At 40.8% G+C, this 23,302-nt stretch overlaps 1 protein-coding gene across 6 annotated transcripts; it reads left to right on the forward strand.

Moving 5' to 3' along the window:
- The first annotated feature begins 5,117 nt into the window (after nucleotides 1-5,117).
- LOC129820690 (interleukin-10 receptor subunit beta-like) lies at nucleotides 5,118-20,725 on the forward strand. Of its 6 annotated transcripts, none has more exons than XR_008754226.1 (9): nucleotides 5,118-5,300; nucleotides 5,832-5,958; nucleotides 6,329-6,501; nucleotides 6,836-6,990; nucleotides 9,961-10,108; nucleotides 10,273-10,418; nucleotides 11,868-11,942; nucleotides 19,882-19,965; nucleotides 20,537-20,725. XR_008754226.1 is itself a non-coding variant. In XM_055877546.1 (8 exons), the coding sequence occupies exons 1-8, from the start codon at nucleotides 5,234-5,236 to the stop codon at nucleotides 19,906-19,908; spliced, it is 918 nt and encodes a 305-aa protein (XP_055733521.1). In that variant the 5' UTR covers nucleotides 5,118-5,233; the 3' UTR covers nucleotides 19,909-20,725. The 6 variants fall into 6 exon arrangements, 4 of the variants coding, with proteins under 4 accessions (XP_055733521.1, XP_055733518.1, XP_055733517.1 ...); XR_008754227.1 differs by having other exon boundaries at nucleotides 5,119-5,300; nucleotides 10,273-10,391; XM_055877546.1 differs by having other exon boundaries at nucleotides 19,882-20,725.
- Nucleotides 20,726-23,302: the final 2,577 nt, after the last annotated feature.

Genomic DNA, 23,302 nt, shown 5'->3' on the forward strand with positions numbered 1-23,302 from the left:
CAAAGTAGTGCGACACAAACAACAACACAGAGTTACACATGGAATAAACAAGTGTACAGTCAATAACACAATAGGAAAAAAATAAAGTCTATATACAGTGTGTGTAAATGGCGTGAGGAGGTAAGGCAATAAATAGGCCATAGTAGCGAAGTAATTACAATTTAGCAGATTAACACTGGAGTGATAGATGTGCAGATGATGATGTGCAAGTAGAAATACTGGTGTGCAAAAGAGCAGAAAAGTAAATAAAAACAATATGGGGATGAGGTAGGTAGATTGGATGGGCTATTTACAGATGGGCTATGTACAGCTGCAGCGATCGGTCAGCTGCTCAGATAGCTGATGTTTAAAGTTAATGAGGGAAATATACGTCTCCAACTTTTTTTTGCAATTCGTTCCAGTCATTGACAGCAGAGAACTGGAAAGAAAGGCGGCCAAAGTAGGAATTGGCTTTGGGGATGACCAGTGCGATATACCTGCTGGAGCACGTGCTACGGGTGGGTGTTGTTATGGTGACCAGTGAGCTGAGTTAAGGCGGGGCTTTACCTAGCAGAGACGTATAGATGACCTGTAGCCAGTGGGTTTGGCGACGAATATGGAGCAAGGGCCAGCCAACGAGAGCATACAGGTCGCAGTGGTGTGTGGAAACAGGAAGCCAATTCTAGATTTAACCTATTTAATCCCATCGGTCACAATAGTGACCGTAAAAAACGTTTTCAGTTATAAGGCTCTAAACACGTTACTGAATGATGTATCAATGCATTTCCAGCAAATATTGAAATAATAAAGGGTCTCAATGAAAGATGTGCAGTGTCACATGTTTAGTGTAAATTGTCACAGGACCAGAGCTGTTTACTTCCTGGTTGCACCATGAGAAGAGGATGGCTGCATCAAAGCTCCCAAACAGAAGGTTAGTAAAGTATGTTAACATAAAGTTAGGACAAAGATTTTTGGTACACATCATCTTTAAGGTGTCTAGCATTGATATATGCATTTGCAATTACTCAACTTTGTTCAGTGTGGTCATAGAATGTGTAAACATGTTGACGGCAACAATAGTGACCGGCGGGATAACACAGTGCGTCTAGGTATTCACATACTGATACACATACATAGTTCTTGTTCTAACTAACTTTCTACTCTGTTCTATCTTTTAGTTTCACTTTGAGTCAAGTTCTGGATATGTTGGATCTAGGTGACTGCCCAGACAAGGCATGCAACATTGTAGTTATCCCTCAAAATGAGAAAGATGCTGTCCTCAGTGATTGTGATAGTGATGGGTCAGATATGGACTATGAGGGGGAGACAGGCCATTTGCCAGCCAGGCTGTTGAATGGATATGCTGAACCTATGCAAACAGATCATGACAGGAACAACGTTATCAGTGATGATGACCTACCCCTCACACCCCCCACTCCCCCATCCACCACAACCCCCCCTCCCCCACCACCCTCCACCGTTGATAATGAAGAGCCAACGGCCTCTACTCGCCAGAGGGTCCAGTCAGAAGAGCCAAGGGCAAAGCTGCAGGTCGTCAAAAATAAGGATAGAGTGTTCAAACGATCGAAGAGGCCTGCCACCGCTGTGATTCCAAAACACATTGTATACAGCCCAAATGCTGCAGAATGTGTAAAACAAAGCTGTCCCAACCCAATGGATGTTTTCCTACTAATGTATCCACCCACCCTAAGAGAGATCACCATTGAAATGTCCAACCTCTACTCCACCCAGACCAAGGACAAGCAACTGTATCTGAGTATGGATGAGCTCCTTACATTCTATGGGATCCTTATCACATCTGGGTACAGCTCTGTTACAAGAAGACACATGTACTGGTCACCTGACAGTGATGTACACAATGAAAGCATTTCAGATTCAATGCGGAGAAATCGCTTTGATTAAATAATGGCCTCAGTTCATGTGGTTGACAACACAAAGATCACTGACGACCCATTTTTTAAGGTTAGGCCCATCTTCTCTGAGCTCAATCAGTCATACAAAGTCATGCCATTTCAGGAATGGCTGTCAGTGGATGAGAGCATGATCCGATACTATGGCCGACATGGATGTAAGCAATTCATTAGAGGTAAACCAATCCGTTTTGGTTACAAGCTATGTTGCCTTGCCTCACCCAGTGGTTACATGTATCACATGGAGCCTTGCCTCATCCAGTGGTTACATGTATCACATGGAGCCTTGCCTCATCCAGTGGTTACATGTATCACATGGAGCCTTGCCTCATCCAGTGGTTACATGTATCACATGGAGCCTTGCCTCATCCAGTGGTTACATGTATCACATGGAGCCATATGGTGGATCCCACACACTCCTCCCTGAGACTGGGCTGGGTCAGGGACCCAGTGTCGTTCTCGGTCTTGCAGAGCAATCTCAGGTGCCTCAAGGTTGCAAGTTCCTTCATGACAACCTCTTCACTTCGCTTGCACTCCTCGATGAAATGACAAAAATAGGATATGGGAGCTCTGGAACGATGAGGCAGAATCGTCTGTTTGATGTCCCATTCAAGCCACAGAAGGACTTCATGAAGTTACCCCGGGGAACCTCTGAGGTTCTGACCCAAGGAGACAAGTTGCTGGTCCGTTCGAAAGACAATAACATTGTCACAGTGGCAACAAACATGGAGGAGAAATACAGTGAGACCTCTGTCAAAAGATGGAACAAGGAGCGACGTGCCTTTGACAAAGTCCCACAACCAAAATGCATCAACCGATACAATGAGCACATGGGTGGTGTTGACCTTCATGACCTACAGGTTTCAAGATACCATATCTCGATCAGGTCTAAGAAGTGGTGGTGGCCCATCTTTGCATGGTCTCTCAACAGTGCACTCGTAAACAGCCATTTCTTTTACAGAGACGTTATGGGAGGGACCATCGACCTGCTCACCTTCTCACGGATAGTGGCACAGTCTCTTATGCAAAAGTTTGGCACGAAACCACTGAGCCACAGAAGGAGATCTCTACTGGCTGCTACTGTTGAAGATCAGGCAAGATATGACAAAGCTTCTCACTGGCCAATCAACACGATGCACCGGTTCCAGAGATGTCGTCATTGTGACAAATGCACTACCTATGCATGTGAAAAATGCAAAGTGCCACTGCACATTGAGTGCTTCAAGATATACCATGGACAGTAGAAAAGGAGATAGGAGTGAATGAAAAAGCCAATAAAAGAAAAATAGAAAAGTCGATAAAGGGTGAGGTGAAGCAGTACAACGGACTCTAGGAAGAAAAGAAAAGTAGACGAAAAAGACAACAAAAATGACTGAAATGTTTTTGGAAAAAAAGGTAAATTAGGTCTGACTGATCACAGTTCAAAATAGTGATGCACAAACTAATCGTGCACTTGGTTCTGAAGCCTACCTCTATGATATATATTATTTTGTCCAGTGTAGGCTTCTACTTGAATGCATATTCTACAGGCTACCTCTATCCTAAATGTTACCTGTATGTTCAATGTGAATGAATAACACAACTGCTATACAGTTGTTAGTGAATGTTGCACTAAAATGTCACAATGACAATGTTACAATGAGTATTGCACTAAAGTACAAGTTCAAATGTTACAATAAAGTTACAATGTTAATGTTTCAATACATGTTACAATGTATGTTACAATAAAGTAACAATGTTGAAATACGTCGATGGTTGTTGATTTTTGTCTTTGCTCTCAGTATTCGTATCGGTGTTGCATAAGGGTATTTGTTATGTAAAATAGTCACACTAGGATGTGATGGGGCATTTTAGTAGCAATGCTGGGGACTGGCAGTGACAGTTTTACATGTGTTAATAACTGGGCTGGGTTATAAAGAATTTTGATGACTGCATAGGAAAAATATGTTAATTCAAGTATATACATCACATTTTCCCACCGGTCACAATTGTGACCGACCATAAAACACACTTTTTCACCTACTTTTCCATGAAAATTTAAAAAAATGATGATCGATTATTTCAAAAGGTTACTAATGACACATGATTTAGATATTTTCATGTATGGGAAAAATTCGGGATTAAATGGGTTAAGTTTGGATTGGAGATGTTTGATATGAGTCTGGAAGGAGAGTTTAGTCTAGCCAGACTGTAGTTAGCTACATATAGTAATGGAGAAAACTGACGTTTCTGAAGCAGGTAGCTCTGGCTGGGCAGCTTCAGCTTGTAGCAGGGTTAGGGACTAATTTAATTCCATAGATACTTCTAGCTATAGCCAGGAACCAGGTAGGGCTAGCTAGCCAGCCTGCTAACTAGTCAGTAGCTAACTCGTCAGTAGCTAGCTAGCCAGCAAATGCAAGCCAACTTTGTTCACTTGTTGTTGACTTTATTATATTGACATGCTAACTATATAATAAGTTCTACAACATAACTAACATGACTATTTTGATTTTCCTGTCACACTCACACAGTCAAATCCTTTCTTTGTACTGGCAACCTAGGCTGTAAACACACACCTAAAGAATCATGAATATTCTATGAGGGGGCGTGTACTTCTTGGTAGGAACAAAACGAAAATTAAAATGTAATAAATATTGTTATTTGTTTTCCATTATTCCCTGTCTAATTTTGACACCATAAATGAGAAACAAGTCGATTTCCGTTTTTCAAATTCGGGAACAATAAATTAGCCTTTTTCCGTTTTGACTCGGAAATCAAAGTAACGTTACAAAGAAGCAAGGTGAAGCAGCAGTTCAGGAAATGTTGCAAGTCAGAACAATACTTGACAAATAAATATAATTTTTATATTTGAAAAATTACTTGCCAAGCAGTAGGCATTTTTATAATTAAATGTGGAGTGAAACTATATAGGTAAGGCGAAACATCACATGCACTGCTTTCTTTCAAACGTATTTGGCAATCATTTATTCGAAAAACACGGTTAATTCCATCATAATTTGTCACAATAAAGTAAGACAAAATAAAGATCCATCCCTGTCGAACGGATACATATTTTGTCGATCTTTTGAAAATGAATCATATATCTGCCGTTTCCATTAATCTAAAGAAGCCTAAAGGTTTTTTCTGACATTATCGAATAAATGTGGTTCAATGGAAACCTGCCTAGGCTTCTTCTGTATTTATATCACTCAGCTTGGTTTCGCTTCCCCGCAATTCTCCGCCCATTCAGAAAGTACACAATAAACTCTCAAGAGCGGCCAGAAGCAAATCTAGCCAACGGAACATTTCAGTGTCGTTGGACAATACATAACATCTTGGGCAACATGCAATCTACGGTGTTTACTATCTTGTTTGTCAAACTATTATGCTTAACTTTACATGGAATGACAGGTCAGTATTTCTTTTTCGACTTTACCATAGCATAGTCTACCAACGTGCTGTAAATTGGTTGGCTTTGATTGTAGATTAATGTTTTAAGCCATTCAATATCACGATTGGTTTACGAAAGTTTTTGTTGTTGTTGATATTTCGTGATAATTTCAGTCTTTTATAAGCTACATTTATTTATCACTTATACATTCCTTAATCTCTTTTACTGTCAATAGTGTGAACCAATGGAAACACTTCACATTTTGGTATCTGTTACATTGACATACTGATGATTGTAGGCTAAATATATACATACACATAGGCTGAAGGTTTTACCCACATACTATATGTGGTCAAGAGTGTTCATTTCGAAGAAGCACAGCGCAATGGGCTTAATTTCTCAACAACAAAAAACTCTTAAAAACGTCCAAGACAGATACAATACCATTTTCCCCATCTGACTCAATACCCTTGTTTATCTAAAGCCTGTAATCCCCCTGAATGATGTGTATTTGTTAGGATGTTCAACTGTGTATAACTGTGCTGTTACAGCAGTGTTAGCTGAACTTCCAAGTCCCAGTAACGTCAGGATTACCTCCATCAACATGGGACTAGTGTTGGAGTGGGATCCCCCTCAGAACCACACGGGAAACCTCACCTACAGATCAGAATACAAGTGGTAATATGAACACCGCCAAACAACACAACCAAGTGAGGGGTGAACATTTAAATATGGCACACTTCCTGCTATGGGTGCTGGGAAAGAGGAGAAATGACACACCCACAGAAAAATCTGTGTCATACACCCTCACACACACACACACACACACACTCACACACATTCACACATCAACATACACTCACTATATTTCTAAGGAATAGGTGCAACTATTTCACTTTAAAAAACAAAAATTTTGACACAATACTTGTCAGAATGGGTTTCAGGCATACAAACAGCGTACATACACTGGACAAACAAACAGCTTACAGACACTGGTAACAATAGTCTACCACAATAACAATACAGTGATGTCTTGTTTTGAACACAGGAACAGCATCAGGAGCAGCTACCGGGTTGTATGTTGGGACACAACTGCCCTATGCTGTGACTTCACCAGTCATCTAAACAAATTTGGAGTGTACACTTTCCAAGTGAGGGCAGAACGAGAGGGAGAGGCATCTCACTGGGTGGAGACTAAGGAGTTTGTCATGGATGAACACAGTGAGTTCCTAGTTGCCCATCTGTAATGTCAATCTACATAAGTACTTCATAAAACATTCATAACCTATACATAACTACATTCATACAGCACATAAGACATACATTTCATAGTAGTTCTTGCAGTGCACTAGAGATGGGTATGAAAGTATAATAACAGGTACTGTTAAATCAGAGGTTAGGCCAAAGCAGAGTGTATTATTACAGACTGGAGCCTGACAACTTTTGCTCTTTAATGGACTATGGTGATCCGCTAGCAGGTGCCATGTCATTTCTTGACCCCTGAGAGGTTGCCACTTCCTTTAGGTCACTTTCTTTCCCATGTCTCTCTCCACAGCCACTTTAGGCCCTCCCAGTGTGACTCTAGTCTCCAGTGGTGCGAACATTGAAGTGAGCATCGAAGACCCAGTGCTCAGGATCTCTGAGTTTAAAGAGATCTACAATCATGCAACCTTTAACATCACCTACTGGAAGGAGGGGCAGGAGGAGAGGGTATGGTGGCCATTTTACTTTCCATCTGGGATTATACATCTGGAGTGTAATTTCCACTGCGTACAACCAGGGGATCTGAGGAATGGCAAAACAAAGTAAAGTAGTTTGCCTGATCTTTCACATCTGATGTCATAGTGACAGTAGCCAATAAGGAGAATGAGATGCAGGTTTAGGGTCTGAGCACAAACTACATTCCATCTGCCAATGGTAAACTTTATAACCGTGGGGGTGATCATCTGGTGACACATTGAGTACGGTTACATGCGCACAATGATGGGATTATTGTGGATAGATTAATGTAATAGTTTGATTAAAATGTTTTACATGCTTTGCAAGAAGAACAATTTCCCTAAGAATCCTCTTTTAACATGGATACATCTGACATCAGACTACCGGATGGCACTCTGATAAATGCAGAATATCGGCAATCAATATAATATGCCACAGCAATCATGTTATTCTTGGGAAGCGTATTTGAGTTTGGACGTATAAAGTTTGGCTAACGCTTTATTTGAAGGGGTCCTTATTAGTGGCTCTTATTGCACCATGTGTCATTACACTTTAACTGTAACAACCACATGGTAGTAATTGTGGTCTGTAATTACAAAAGGTGTAACAATAAATGCTTGTTTTCCATGCTTGTGATAAATGGGCACGTTGCCCAATACATTCGCCAACTTAGTGTTTAGTTTCTTATCAGCTGCATACAGTTACAACTGTCACAAAGGTTGTGACCCCTCGTCGGTGCGCTGGGTGTCCAAGAGATTTTATTCAATAGGCTTTGATTACTTAGCCATGAAAGTGCCACTGTTGGAAATATATCTATACTCAATGGTATTGCTAGTGCTTGTCACCAAAATAAAGTGTACCAATCTGGGTTAATTTGGTCATCCCAGATGAGGATAAATACCCTGTTTCAAAGCATATTGCATTTAAATGTTTGCCTAAGTACAATGTAATTACTAGGAGTTACACATGATGTAGCTAGTTCAAATGAAGTGTATCTTGAGGTGTACTTATGTAACAGTATAACTTTAAACCGTCCCCTCGCCCCGACACGGGCGCGAACCAGGGACCCTCTGCACACATCAAGCATCGTTACCGAAGCATCGTTACCCATCGCTCCACAAAGGCCACGGCCCTTGCAGAGCAAGGGGCAACACTACTTGTAGGTTTCAGAGCAAGTGACGTAACTGATTGAAACGCTAGTAGCGCGTACCCGCTAACTAGCTAGCCATTTCACATCCGTTACACTTACTTGTAACTAATGTGTACTCATACAGTACATGATCCATACTGACAATCTGGCCCTCATTTTAAAGCTTCTGGAAGTTTAATTCCAGAATTCACTTAATTTCTGTATCTTGTTGTGAAGTGAAACTTCCAGAAGCTTTAAAATGAGGGCCACTCAAGATAAACTTCATTTTAACTAGCTACAGCCTGTGTAAAACCTAGTAATTACATTGTACTTAGGAAAAACATTAAATGTACTATGCTTTGAAACAGTGTGTTTTTTCACATCTGGGATGCCACCCGTATTAGAATGCCACCCATTTACCACCCGTATTAGAATGCCACCCATTTACCACCCATATTACATTGCCACCCATTTACCGCCCATATTACATTGCCACCCATTTACCACCCATATTACATTTACCACCCATATTACATTGCCCCCCCCCCCATTTACCACCCATATTACATTTTCCACCCATATTACATTTCCCCCCATTTACCACCCATATTACATTTACCACCCATATTACATTTACCACCCACATTAGATTGTCACCCATTTACCACCCATATTACATTTACCATCCATATTACATTTACCACCCATATTACATTTACCACCCATATTACATTTACCACCCATATTAGATCCCAGTCAGTGAGATTGACCTACTGATCTGTTTTTGCCAGCTCAACCAAGTTAACTTTATTTTGGGGTCAAGTGCTTAGCAACAACACTGAGTGAAGACACAGTATAGGATGAACAGTGCACCTTCAAGGGTAAGTAATTAGAGCCTATTGAGCATAGGCTCCCTAACGAAAAAGATTGCAGTCACAGTGCAGTATAACCGCAGTACACTGCAGTATAAATGCCGTTATAGTGCAGTACGCTACAAATACTGCGTCCAAAATCACACGTTTTTTTATTTTCTTTACTGCAGTGCTTTTGCAGTGTAACTGCAGTTATTCTGCAATTACTGCGTCCAAAATACCACCGTCGACTGCAGTTATTGCACTTTTATTGCAGTTTCAAAACTGCTTTTTTTGTTGTTGTAAAGGCTATAATCTCTCAGGCATCCAGCACACCGACGAGGGGTCACAACCTTTGTGACAGTTTGTATGCAGCTGATAAGAAGCGAAAACTCTAAGTTGGTGAATTTAGTGGGAAACCTGCCCATTTGTAACAAGCATGGTAACAAGCATTAATTGTCACACCTCTGTAATTACATACTGCAATTACTACTAGGAGTTGTTACTGTTAACTACAATAGTTGCTACAGTGTAAATTCACGTGTGATTGCAGTGTAGTAAGGATCCTTTAAAATGAAGTGTTACCAAAGTTTGTACTGTTATGTGAAAGCTACTTCTGAGACGCATAGGTTCAGTTGTTCCCGAACTTACTTAAATGGCGCTAAAGTGGGAGGATGGCTCGGTTGGTGCTAGCCCATGCGCAGATCAATTACACTGCTGGAACGCTGATTTCTAGGCGTTTACATGTCCTAATAATTCAAAAGATGGCTCAGAAAACTAGATGTTTTAATCGGCATATGCTAACTTTTATTTTGACCTTACGCCGATTTTTAGATAATCGGAGTAAGGTGTTTACCTTGACTAATTCATAATGTGCCCGGCTGCCAATCAGTTTAATATGAAAGTGTTACAATGCATGTAAAACATACTCATTGTGAGGTGCTCAATGCTTCCTCACTACTCCTCTATCGCCCCCTGCAGGCCAAACGGATGAATGGTATCCAGCTGCATAAAGTGGTGTTGGAGCTGGAGCCATGGACCAGGTACTGTTTTCAGGTCTGGGTGGTAACCCAGAGGTTCTTCAAACAAAGCCAGCCCAGCAACGTTACGTGTGAGAGCACCGTTAAGGGTGAGTGCAATCGCTCTCTTTCTTGTCCTCCCTTTTATCTGTCAAAAACACAAATTATGAGTATTAGATTGTTGCCTTCAATGATTCTCCGAGTACAAGTCCACTCTTGCTCAACTCAATTCTTAGTCCCTGGTGTCCCCTTTCCAACCCCAAACCCTCTGCAGGCAAGGACAGGCCCTGGGTGATGGCCCTGGTGATATTTGTTGTGATGGCAGTGTCAGTGCCCCTGGTGGTTCTAGCATTCTGGCACTGCTACAAGGTGGTCAACTTCCTCAGACCCAAGGTAAAGCTGCCTGGACATTTCACAATGGTCAGTATGGCGCATGACCAGTGTGTTTTAATGAATAATACACAATGTGTTTCTTTGTGTGTAGTAACTGTAAAATGTGTTATTTTTCTAACACATAATGACATGTTCATGCTGCTGTTTAGATTTTTTCTTAAAGGACTGTCAATGAGGCTGTGTCTTTGGCTGAGTTCCATGTGTGTCTTGTTATAACTTGATGTAATAATGAATGGTTTTAGTCTAATCTCTCGTGGACAGACTGCTTTAAACATAAATGAGCATCTGTTCTGCCAGTCACATTCTGTTAAAGGTCCCCAAAGCAACACACATCCCCGGGTCGCTTGTCTTTTCAGTTTGCTGCAGCTAGCGACTGAAACGAGCTGCAACAAACACTCAAACTGAACAGTTTTATCTCAATCTCTTCATTCAAAGACTCAATCATGGACACTCTTACTGACAGTTGTGGCTGCTTTGCGTGATGTATTGTTTGTCTCTACCTTCTTGCCCTTTGCGCTGTTGTTGGTGCCCAACAATGTTTGTACCCGGTTCTGTGCTGCTACTGTGTTGTTGCTACCATGTTGTTGTCATGTGTTGCTGCCATGCTATGTTGTTGTCTTAGGTCTCTCTTTATGTAGTGTTGTCTCTCTTGTCGTGATGTGTGTTTTGTCCTATATTTATATTTAATTTATTTGTATTTTTAATCCCACCCCCCATCCCCGCAGGAGGCCTTTTGGTAGGCCGTCATTGTAAATAAGAATTGTTCTTAACTGACTTGCCCATTTAAATAAATAAAATATGACCAAATTACGCAAGATTTTAGTTTTGGGTTATTTGAGATTAGTTTTAAAGGCCTTTTAAAGAGATTATTCTGAAAGACCTTTAAAGAGATTAGTCTGAAAGGCCTTCAAAGAGATTCGTTTTAAAGGCCTTTAAGGCGTCCTCATGCTTCCCATCCGAAACAGTTCAGAACAGTTCGTGCATATATTATGACAACATTTTGTGACTTTTTCATTCGGTTTAGTCTTCGTCAAGAGTTTTTTTGGGGGGGCTCTTTGTGCACGCAACATTTTTTCTCGAGGCAAGCCAAAGTCTACACACCTTGTCTGTGATTCTTAAAAAATTAAAAAATCTTAAATTCAGTGTTTGTCTTTCAACAAGAGACAAATCATTTTCATGCACATTTTTTCACTTGAGAAAATCTGCACCAAAGATCTTAGATGTAAAATTGCGTGACTAAGATCTCTTCCGCAAAAAAATGTCAAAATGAATGTTAGATTTCTTGAGTTATATTAGATTCATTCTGTCTATTAATTCTAGAATTCTATTTAGATAGACAAACAGTACTATCAGTGTTTTTGTTCTCATTTTTGAAGTGAAGATCTTTTAAGGGAGTATGCGAGCACATTAATTCGGTTTGCAAGCTGACGCCTTTAGTGTGACCAACCTCTCCTCTCCCCTCCCCACCCCGTGCAGTACCTGTTGGATCCTCAGTGCTCCTCCATCCTGGCCTTGCAGAGCAGCCCCCAGCCTGATGAGGTGTACCATGAGGTCAGCATCATGCCTGGGGGGACAGAGAGAGAGCTCTCTCTGATGGACGGAACAACATAATGCACATAAACCAGACTGATTGACAATACAAAGAAAGGCAGTGTTCGAGAGCATCAACACCACGACTGACAGGCCGATCTATAAATAATATTAAGTTGTTGATCAGTCAGTCTCGACTCGCCTTTAATGTCGGCTGCACCCAATCACAAACCCAATCACAAAGATCTTGAAGTGGATGGGGAAGATATGGGTGAAAGACTGATGTGAGGAAGAGAAGAGGACAACAATGGATGGCAGAGAAGAGGACGTATCTCTTAGTGAGAAATAATAGTCTTAACTGACATCAGGGATTTAGTTATTTATGTGATGAAATGCAAAGAGAGTTATTTAGTGTAATGCAGGGGTCATCTACTAGATTCAGCTGCAGGCCGCAAATACAACCACCGACAGTTGGGGAACCCTGTTGTAATGTGTTTATTTATGTGATCTTTACTTCTAGCTATAGCCAGTAACCAGGTAGGGCTAGCTAGCCAGCCTGCTAACTAGTCAGTAGCTAGCTAGCCAGCTAATGCAAGCCAACTTTGTTCACTTGTTGTTGACTTTATTATATTGACATGCTAACTTCATAATAAGTTCTACAACATAATTAACATGACTATTTTGATTTTCCTGTCACACTCACACAGTCGAATCCTTCCTTTGTACTAGCAACCTAGGCTGTAAACACACACTCCTAAAGCATCATGAATATTCTATGAGGGGGCGTGTACATTACATTACAGCCTTATTCTAAAATAGTTTATTTTTATTTTTTATCAATCCACACACTTTGTATTTGTATTTACTAGGGATCCCCATTAGCTGCTGCCAAGATAGCAGCTACTCTTCCTGGGGTTTATTATGGATCCCCATTAGTTCCTACCAAGGCAGCATCTACTCTTCCTGGGGTTTATTATGGATCCCCATTAGTTCCTGCCAAGGCAGCAGCTACTCTTCCTGGGGTTTATTATGGATCCCCATTAGTTTCTACCAAGGCAGCAGCTACTCTTCCTGGGGTTTATTATGGATCCCCATTAGTTCCTGCCAAGGCAGCAGCTACTCTTCCTGGGGTTTATTATGGATCCCCATTAGTTCCTGCCAACGCAGCAGCTACTCTTCCTGGGGTTTATTATGGATCCCCATTAGTTCCTGCCAAGGCAGCAGCTACTCTTCCTGGGGTTTATTATGGATGCCCATTAGTTCCTGCCAAGGCAGCAGCTACTCTTCCTGGGGTCCAAACACACCAAATCATCCACATTACATATAAAACAACAGATAGAACTGAACTATGTTTGTAATAAGTGAGATAAATCTGATTCTACTGTTTGCATCAGTTACCAGATGTAGAATAGAGTTCCATGTAGTCATGGCTCTATGTAGTACTGTGTGCCTCCCATAGTCTGTTCTGGACTTGGGGACTGTGAAGAGACCTCTGTTGGCATGTCTCGTGGGGTATGCATGGGTGTCTGAGCTGTGTGCTAGTATTTTAGACAGATCGGTACATTCAGCTTGTCAACACCTCTTACAAAAACAAGTAATGATGAAGTCCATCTGTCTTCCACTTTCAGCCAGGAGAGATTGACATGCTTAATATTAATATTAGCTCTCTGTGTACATTTAAGTGCCAGCCGTACTGCCCTGTTCTGAGCCAATTGCAATTTTCCCAAGTCCCTCTTTCTGGCACCTGACCACACTACTGAGCAGTTGTCTAGGTGCGACAGAACTAGGGCCTGTAGGACCTGCCTTGTTGATGGTGCTGTTAAGAAGGCAGAGCAGAGCTTTATTATGGACAGACTTCTCCCCATCTTAGTTGCTGTTGTATCAATATGTTTTGACCATGACAGTTTACAATCCAGGGTTACTCCAAGCAGTTTAGTCACCTCAACTTGCTCAATTTCCGCATTATTCATTACGAGACGTAGTTTAGTGAATGATTTGTCCCAAATACAACACTTTTAGTTTTGGAAATATTTAGGACTAACTTATTCCTTGCTACCCATTCCGAAACTAACTGCAGCTCTTTGTTAAGTGTTACAGTCATTTCAGTTGCTGTAGTAGCTGACGTGTATAGTGTTGAGTCATCCGCATACATAGACACACTGGCCTTACTCAAAGTCAGTGGTATGTCGTTAGTAAAGATTGAAAAAAGCAAGGGGCCTACTAAACAGCTACCCTGGGGAATTACTGATTCTACCTGGATTATGTTGGAGAGGCTTCCAGTAACTTCTTATGGGCAGGTGGGACAGTAGCGTCCCACCTGGCCAACATCCGGTGAAATTGCAGAGCGCGAAATTCAAACTACAGAATTATAAATATTTAACTTTCATAAAATCACAAGTGTAATACATCAAAATAAAGCTTAAATTCTTGTTAATCCAGCCGCTGTTTCAGATTTCAAATAGGCTTTACGGCGAAAGCACACCATGCAATTATCTGAGGACAGCGCCCCGCATACAAAAGCATGAAATATATATTTCAACCAGGCAGGTGCGCCACGAAAGTCAGAAATAGCGATATAATAAATGCCTTACCTTTGATGATCTTCTTCTGTTGGCACTCCAAAAGGTCCCAGTTACATCACAAATGGTCCTTTTGTTCGATAATGTCCTTCTTTATATCCATAAAAACTCAGTTTAGCTGGCGCGCTTCAGTCAATAATCCACTCAGATTCCCTCCATCAAAATGCATACAAAATTAATCCCAAACGTTACTAATAAACTTTTCCAAACAAGTCAAACAACGTTTATAATCAAACCTTAGGTACCCTAATACGTAAATAAACAATAAAATTTAAGACTGAGAATCGTTATTGCCTTTACCGGAGAAAAATACCAAAGAACGCGCTCTCTTCCACGCACTAGGAAACACTACAGCCAAAATGGGAGCCACCTAGAAAAATGAAAATTTCTGGCTCATTTTTCCAAAAACCAGCATGAAACTCGTTCTAAAGACTGTTGACATCTAGTGGAATCCCTAGGAACTGCATAGCCACTTTAATTATACATCCATGTATATACTACCTCAATTGATCCGACCAACCAGTGCTCCCGCACATTGGCTAACTGGGCTGCATTGTGTCCCACCACCCGCCAACCCCTTTTTTTAACGCTACCTCTACTCTCTGTTCATCATATGTGCATAGTCACTTTAACCATACCCACATGTACATACTACCTCAATAAGCCTGATTAACCGGTGTCTGTATATAGCCTTGCTACTCTTATTTATAAATGTCTTTTTACTGTTGATTTATTTCTTTACTTACCTACACACACACACACTTTTTTTTCTCTGCACTATTGGTTAGAGCCTGTAAGTAAGCATTTCACTGTAAGGTCTACACCTGTTGTATTCGGCACACGTGACAAACTTTGATTTGATTTGAATATGTGAGGATTTCGCCTTATAATAATAGTGACAACCATTGAAAACAGTGGTAGGCTGAATTTTTCTTTTTTGGGATGGTTTGTCCTCGGGGTTTCGCCTGCCATATCAGTTCTGTTATACTCACAGACATCATTTTAACAGTTATATAAACGTTAAAGTGTTTTCTATCGAAATCTACCAATGATATGCATATCCTAGCTTCTGGGCCTGAGTAACAGGCAGTTTACTTTGGGCACGCTTTTCATCCGGGCTTGAAAATACTGGCCCCTACCCAAGAGAGGTTAAAGAACACACTCTGTGTTCTGTTAGACAAGTAACTCTTTATCCACAATATAGCAGGGGGTGTAAAGCCATAACACAAGTTATTCCAGCAGCAGACTATGATCGATAATGTCAAAAGCTGCACTGAAGTCTAAAAAGACAGCCCCCACAATCATTTTATCATCAATTTCTCTCAGCCATTTGTTTACATGCTGTGCATGTTGAGTGTCCTTCCCTATAAGCGTGTTGAAAGTCTGTTGTCAATTTGTTTACTGTGAAATAGCATTGTATCTGGTCAAACACAATTTTTTCCAGAAGTAAGGATTGGTAACAGGCTGATTGGTCAGCTATTTGAGCCAGTAAAGGGGGCTTTACTATTCTTGGGTAGCGGAATGACTTTAGCTTCCCTCCTGAGGGCACACACTTTCTAGTAGGCTTAAATTGAAGATGTGGCAAATAGGAGTGGCAATATTGTCTGCTATTATCCTCAGTAATTTTTCATCCAGATTGTCAGACCCCGGTGGCTTGTCATTGTTGATAGGCAATACATTTTTCTCACCTCTTCCATACTGACTTTATGGAATTCAAAAATACAATTATTGTCTTTCATAATTTGGTCAGATATACTTGGATGTGTAGTGTCAGTGTTTGTTGCTGTCATGTCATCCCTAAGTTTGCTAATCTTGCCAATGGAAAAAGGCATTAAAGTGGTTGGAAATATCAGAGTTTTGTAATGAATGAGCCATCTGATTCAATGAAGTTGGCTTTTCCCCCAAAAATGTAATTTAGGGTGCACCAAAGCTTTTTTCTATCCTTAGCTTTGTTTCATTGTATACTTTCTTTTTATTTAGTTTAGTCACATTTCTTAATTTGCAGTATGTTTGCCAATCAACTGTGCAGCTAGACTTATTTGCCATACCTTTTGCCTCATCCCTCACAACCATACAATTTTTCAATTCCTCATCAATCCAAGAGGATTTAACAGTTTGTACAGCCATTTTCTTAATGGCTGTGTGCTTATTAGTAACTGGAATAAGTAGTTTCATAAATGTGTCAAGTGCAGCGTCTGGTTGCTCCTCATTACACATCACAGACCAGCAAATATTCTTTACATCAACATATGAATCACTACAAAAATATTGTATGACCTCTTATACACTATATTAGGCCCAGCCTGACCTCTTATACACTATATTAGGCCCAGCCTGACCTCTTATACACTATATTAGGCCCAGCCTGACCCCTTATACACTATATTAGGCCCAGCCTGACTCCTTATACACTATATTAGGCCCAGCCTGACCTCTTATACACTATATTAGGCCCAGCCTGACCTCTTATACACTATATTAGGCCCAGCCTGACCCCTTATACGCTATATTAGGCCCAGCCTGACCCCTTATACGCTATATTAGGCCCAGCCTGACCTCTTATACACTATATTAGGCCCAGCCTGACCTCTTATACACTATATTAGGCCCAGCCTGACCTCTTATACACTATATTAGGCCCAGCCTGACCCCTTATACACTATATTAGGCCCAGCCTGACCTCTATACACTATATTAGGCCCAGCCTTTGGATCCTTGGTTTTCCTAGATATGGGCTATTATATTGTGATCGCTACATCCTATGGATTTGGATACTGCTTCAAAGAAAATATCTGCAGCATTAGTAAAAATGATTTCATTCCTGTGCTGTTTGTAAATACCCTGGTAGGTTGACTGACTGACAACCTGAACCAGGTTGCAGGCATTGGTTACAGTTTGAAGTTTTTTCTTGTGGGCAGCTTGATGATAGCCAGTCAATATTTAAAATCACCCATAAAATATACCTGTCTGTTGATATCACATACTTTATGAAGCATTTCACACATATTATCCAGATACTGACTGTTAACACTTGGTGGTCTATAGCAGCTTCCCACCAGAATGGGCTTTAGGTGAGGCAGATGAACCTGTAGCCATATTACTTCAACAGTATTTAACATGAGATCGTCTCTAAGCTTTACAGGAATGTGGTTCTGAATATAGACTGCAACACCGCCTCCGTTGGCATTTCGGTAGATGTTATAACCTTCTATTGCTACCACTGTATCATCAAAGGTATTATCTAAGTGAGTTTCAGAGATAGTCAAAATATGAATGTCATCTGTTACAAGGAAGTTATTACTTCATGGACCTTGTTTCTCAGGCTGCATATGTAAATATGGGCTATTTTTAGCACTTTTCTTAGTTGCTTGATTGTTTTTAATGCTTTACTGGGAAGCTTATTAGAGGTAGACTTACTCATGTTATTTACATTGGAGCTGATAGTGCATACTGATTGTGGCCTACTCTACATCTTCCTACAAGGGTACACCGCCTCAGTGTTGAAAGTATTACTCTGGTTCACAGGCTCATGATTACTGCATACAATAGCTGTAGGATCAGAGGAATTCAGGGCAATTAGGGGGACATAAATTAAGTTACTTACATTGTGTCTGCCAATGTCCCTAGGATACCCCATAATGACAAAGCGAAAACAGGGTTTTAGCCATTTTTGCAAGTCTCTGAATGCCCTTGAGTGGCCCAGCTAGAGCCCGGACTTGAACCCAATCTAACATCTCTGGAGAGACCTGAAAATAGCTGTGCAGCGACGTTCCCCATCCAACCTGACAGAGCTTGAGAGGATCTGCAGTGAAGAATGGGAGAAACTCCCCAAATACAGGTGTGCCAAGCTTGTAGCGTCATACGCAAGAAGATCCGAGGCTGTAATCGCTGCCAAAGGTGTTTCAACAAAGTACTGAGTAAAGGGTCTGAACACTTATGTAAAAAGTAACTTTATGAATTTGTAAAAAAATCTACAAACCTGTTTTTGCATTGTCATTATGGGGTATTGTGTAGATTGAGGGATTATATTTTACATCCATTTTAGAATAAGGCTGTAACGTAACAAAATGTGGAAAATGTTAAGTGGTCTGAATACTTGACGAATGCACTGTATACACAATCAATATTGCATGCTTTTAGATTCACCTGTAACACTTGTTTAGTTGGGATTTATTTTAATCAAATGTCTAGTCACTGCTCAAGTATCGCAAAAGTACAAGTGGAACAAGCTATAACTGAATTTTTAGTTGACCTTTATTTAACCAGGTAGGCTAGTTGAGAACAAGTTCTCATTTACAACTGTGAACTGGCCAAGATAAAGCAAAGTAGTGAGACACAAACAACAACACAGAGTTACACATGGAGTAAACAAACATACAGTCAATAATAAAATAGAGAAAGTCTATATACAGTGTGTGCAAATGAGGTAGGATAAGGGGGGTGAGGCAATAAATAGGCCATAATGGTGAAATTATTACTGTATGGCAAATTAAACACTGGGATGATAGATGTGCAGAAGATGAGTGTGCAAGTAGCGGTACTGGGGTGCAAAGGAGCAAAATAAATAAAATAACAATATGGTGATGAGGAAGTTGGATGGGCTATTTAAAGATGGGCTATGTACAGGTGCAGTGACCTGTGAGCTGGTGATTAAAGTTAGTGAGGGAGATATAAATCTCCAGCTTCAGTGATTTTCGCAGTTTGTTCCAGTCATTGGCAGCAGAGAACTGGAAGGAAAGGCGGCCGAAGGAGGAATTGGCTTTGGGGGTGACCAGTGAAATATACCTGCTGGAGCGCGTGCCGCGGCTGGGTGCTGCTATGGTGACCGGTGAGCTGAGATAAGGCGGGGCTTTACCTAGCAGAGACTTGTAGATGACCTGGAGCCAGTGGGTTTGGCGACGAGTAAGAAGCGAGGGCCAGCCAACGAGAGCATACAGGTCGCAGTGGTGGGTAGTACATGGGGCTTTGGTGACAAAACGGATGGCACTGTGATAGACTGCATCCAGTTTGTTGAGTAGAGTGTTGGAGGCTATTTTATAGATGACATCACCGAAGTTAGGAGATGCTTAATGTCAGTCTGGAAGGAGAGTTTACAGTCTAGCCAGACACCTGGGTATTTGTAGTTGTCCACATATTCTAAGTCAGAACTGTCCAGAGTGGTGATGCTGGACGGGTGGGTAGGTGTGGGCAGCGATCGGTTGAAGAGCAAGCATTTACTTTTGCTTTCGTTTAAGAGCAGTTGGAGGCCACGGAAGGAGAGTTGTATGTAACTTGTTGTAACTTACCTTGGTATGCAAAGAGGAAAGCTTGCCATGCAAATAGGTTTAATAGCATATCTTCATCCCTGATCTTGACAGCCTCTCTCCCCTCTATTTCCACAGGTCCTTCCAACCTGGACTCAGGGGTAGAAGGAACATAGTAAAGCTGTAACAATCAAATGAGTATCATATGTTACGTTTCGTATGGTATGTATTCATTTGTGGATGTCCATTTCATATGTTACGAATTGCAATTTGTTTTGGCTAACGTTAGCTAAGCTAGGGGATAAGGTTAGGCGTTTGTTAGTGTTGGATTCAGGGTCTAGGTCTAGTGTTGAGTCTAGGAGCTACTTTAAACATCATAGTTGGGGTTAGCTGCTTTATTGGTTAATGCATCATATGATAGAGGATAGATGTTGGCGTAATTGTTCTCTAAACAACATGTTGAAAGCATTGATGTGAAAGCATATACAGTGCTGAGTTACCTTAAGAGGATGTAGGGTTGTGGCAATGGAGGAGATGGGGGAAAAAAGTGAAAATGACATGGCTTGGGAACACCTCTCGGAACCTGGGGCCGGAAGGGTAATACTGGGCGAAAGCATTAGTTTTTTTTAGGGTCTTCATTTTTGTGGAATCCAGCAGAAAAGTATAGAGTCGGGTGAAGAGAGAGTGGGAATTGTCATGGTTGCAGACTTTGATTTTCATGCATATATAATTATGCATAGCTTATCACGTTGTTAACACTTATGTTTTGTGTGTCTTTTTGTTGTTTTCCAAGTCTTGTGCTATCACTCTCTTAGGAACCAGATGGAGAAAGTGGAGAAACGATAAGCCGCTCCAGCTGACATGGAACAAGATTCAGATTCAGCTGGAATATCATTTTGTTGTGTGATGAGAGACGGAAATAAAATTGTGTATGGTGTGATCATAGAACAGAGGCCATAAGCCTCTAAGTTTGTAAACCTCACGATGAAATGTTTATCATCGTTTGTTCATTTATAATCATTAGTTAGTTTTTTTAATTCATGTTTTATTATCATTGTTTTTTCCATTTATATGTAATTTCCAAGTTTATGTAAATTGAACATTAGGAAGCTATCTTTCAATAGGAGGGACTGTTGGATTTGGGGAAACTTTGATCCCAGATCCGGGAGCACCCCCATCAGTAAAAAAGCTGACTAGCATAGCCTAGCATAGCGTCACAAGTAAATACTAGCATCAAAATATCATTAAATCACAAGTCCAAGACACCAGATGAAAGATACACATCTTGTGAATCCAGCCATCATTTCTGATTTTTAAAATGTTTTACAGGGAGGACACAATATGTAAATCTATTAGCTAACCACGTTAGCAAAAGACACCACTTTCTTACTCCACCATTTTTTTACTCCATCAGTAGCTATCACAAATTCGACCAAATAAAGATATAAATAGCCACTAACCAAGAAACAACTTCATCAGATGACAGTCTGATAACATATTTATTGTATAGCATATGTTTTGTTAGAAAAATGTGCATATTTCAGGTATAAATCATAGTTTACCATTGCAGCCACCATCACAACTCTCACCAAAGCGACTAGAATAACTACAGAGAGCAACGGGTATTACCTAATTACTCATCATAAAACATTTCTTAAAAATACACAGCGTACAGCAAATGAAAGACACAGATCTTGTGAATCCAGACAATATTTCAGATTTTCTAAGTGTTTTACAGCGAAAACACAATATAGCGTTATATTAGCTTACCACAATAGCAAACATCACAACAGCATTGATTCAAGCCAAACATAGCGATAACGTATAAACCACCAAAATATATTAATTTTTTCACTAACCTTCTCAGAATTCTTCAGATGACAGTCCTATAACATCATATTACACAATGCATATAGAGTTTGTTAGAAAATGTGCATATTTAGCGGCACAAATCGTGGTTATACAATGTGATTAGTGGCCAAAACTTCAAGCAATCTGTCCGGCGCCATCTTGGAGAGGCACCTAATCTAATCGAAAACTATTCATAAACTTGACTAAAAAATACAGATTGGACAGCAAATGAAAGATAAATTAGTTCTTAATGCAATCGCTGTTAGATTTTTAAAATTAACGTTACTGCGCAATACAGCGTGCGCTAAAGCGAGACCGCACCATAATTCGTGGCGGAATTATTATTTGACATTTGTCAACATAAGTACGAATTAACAGCATAAAGACTGCTTACTATTTGCTGAGCTTCCATCAGAATCTTGGGCAAGGTGTCCTTTCTCCAGAACAATCGTCTTTTGGTTAAAAGATGTCCTATTGTCCTGTCGAAATAGCCGCTAACGTTCGCCACCCACTGGAGAGGTGTCCAACTCGTGAAAGCGCATGACAAAGAAATCCAGGAAAATCGCAATGAACTGATATAAACTGCTATAAATCGGTTTAAATTAACTACCTTATGATGTCTTTAACAACTATAACGAATAAAAACATGACCGGAGATACAGAACTGCTAAAACGAAAGCTTTGCAGGAGGCCATAGTGATGTCCCTGGTGCGCCAGGCGCACCGTTGAAAAGGACGGTACTTCCGTTCCACGGTCTTATATAGGGCCCCAGATTGCGCAATCGACTCCATTCAAATTCTCACCGCTTACTGACATCTAGAGGAAGGCGTATGCAGTGCATGTAGCCCGATGGCTTACATGGGGACTTATAAACTGACCTCAGAACAGGGACCTCGATTTCTGAAATCTCACTCCCTGACAGGAAATGTGCTGCAGAATGAGTTCTGTTTCACTCAGAGAAATAATTCAAACGGTTTCAGAAACTAGAGAGTGTTTTCTATCCAATAGTAATAATAATATGCATATTGTACGAGCAAGAATTGAGTACGAGGCAGTTTAATTTGGGAACTCATTTTTACAAAGTCAAAATAGCACCCCCATGCCATGTTTCAGTCAGGCCAATCACATCAAGATTATGATCAGTGATTAGTTCATTGACTATAACTGCTTTTGAAGTGAGGGATCTAACATTAAGTAGCCCTATTTTGAGATGTGAGGTATCATGATCTCTTTCAATAATGGCAGGAATGGAGGAGGTCTTTATCCTAGTGAGATTGCTAAGGCGAACACCGCCATGTTTAGTTTTGTCCAACCTAGGTCGAGGCACAGACGCAGTCTCAATGGGGATAGCTGAGCTGACTACACTGACTATGCTAGTGGCAGACTCCACTAAGCTGGCAGGCTGCCTGGCCTGCACCCTATTTCATTGTGGAGCTAGAGCCCTGTCTATGTTGGTAGATAAGATGAGAGCACCCCTCCAGCTAGGATGGAGTCAGTCACTCCTCAGCAGGCCAGGCTTGGTCCTGTTTGTGGGTGAGTCCCAGAAAGAGGGCCAATTATCTACAAATTCTATCTTTTGGGAGGGGCAGAAAACAGTTTTCAACCAGCGATTGAGTTGTGAGACTCTGCTGTAGAGCTCATCACTCCCCCTAACTGGGAGGGGGCCAGAGACAATTACTCGATGCCGACACATTTTTCTAGCTTCAGC

This window comes from Salvelinus fontinalis, chromosome 23 (assembly GCF_029448725.1).
Source record: "Salvelinus fontinalis isolate EN_2023a chromosome 23, ASM2944872v1, whole genome shotgun sequence".
In the NCBI taxonomy this organism is placed as follows: Eukaryota; Metazoa; Chordata; class Actinopteri; order Salmoniformes; family Salmonidae; genus Salvelinus; species Salvelinus fontinalis.

Coding starts and splice junctions, on each gene's coding strand:
- LOC129820690 (XM_055877542.1), top strand. CDS start 5,234: ATGCAATCTACGGTGTTTACTATCTTGTTTGTCAAACTATTATGCTTA. Junction 5,959..6,328: donor TACAGATCAGAATACAAGTG/GTAATATGAACA, acceptor TTTTGAACACAG/GAACAGCATCAGGAGCAGCT. Junction 6,502..6,835: donor GTTTGTCATGGATGAACACA/GTGAGTTCCTAG, acceptor CTCTCTCCACAG/CCACTTTAGGCCCTCCCAGT.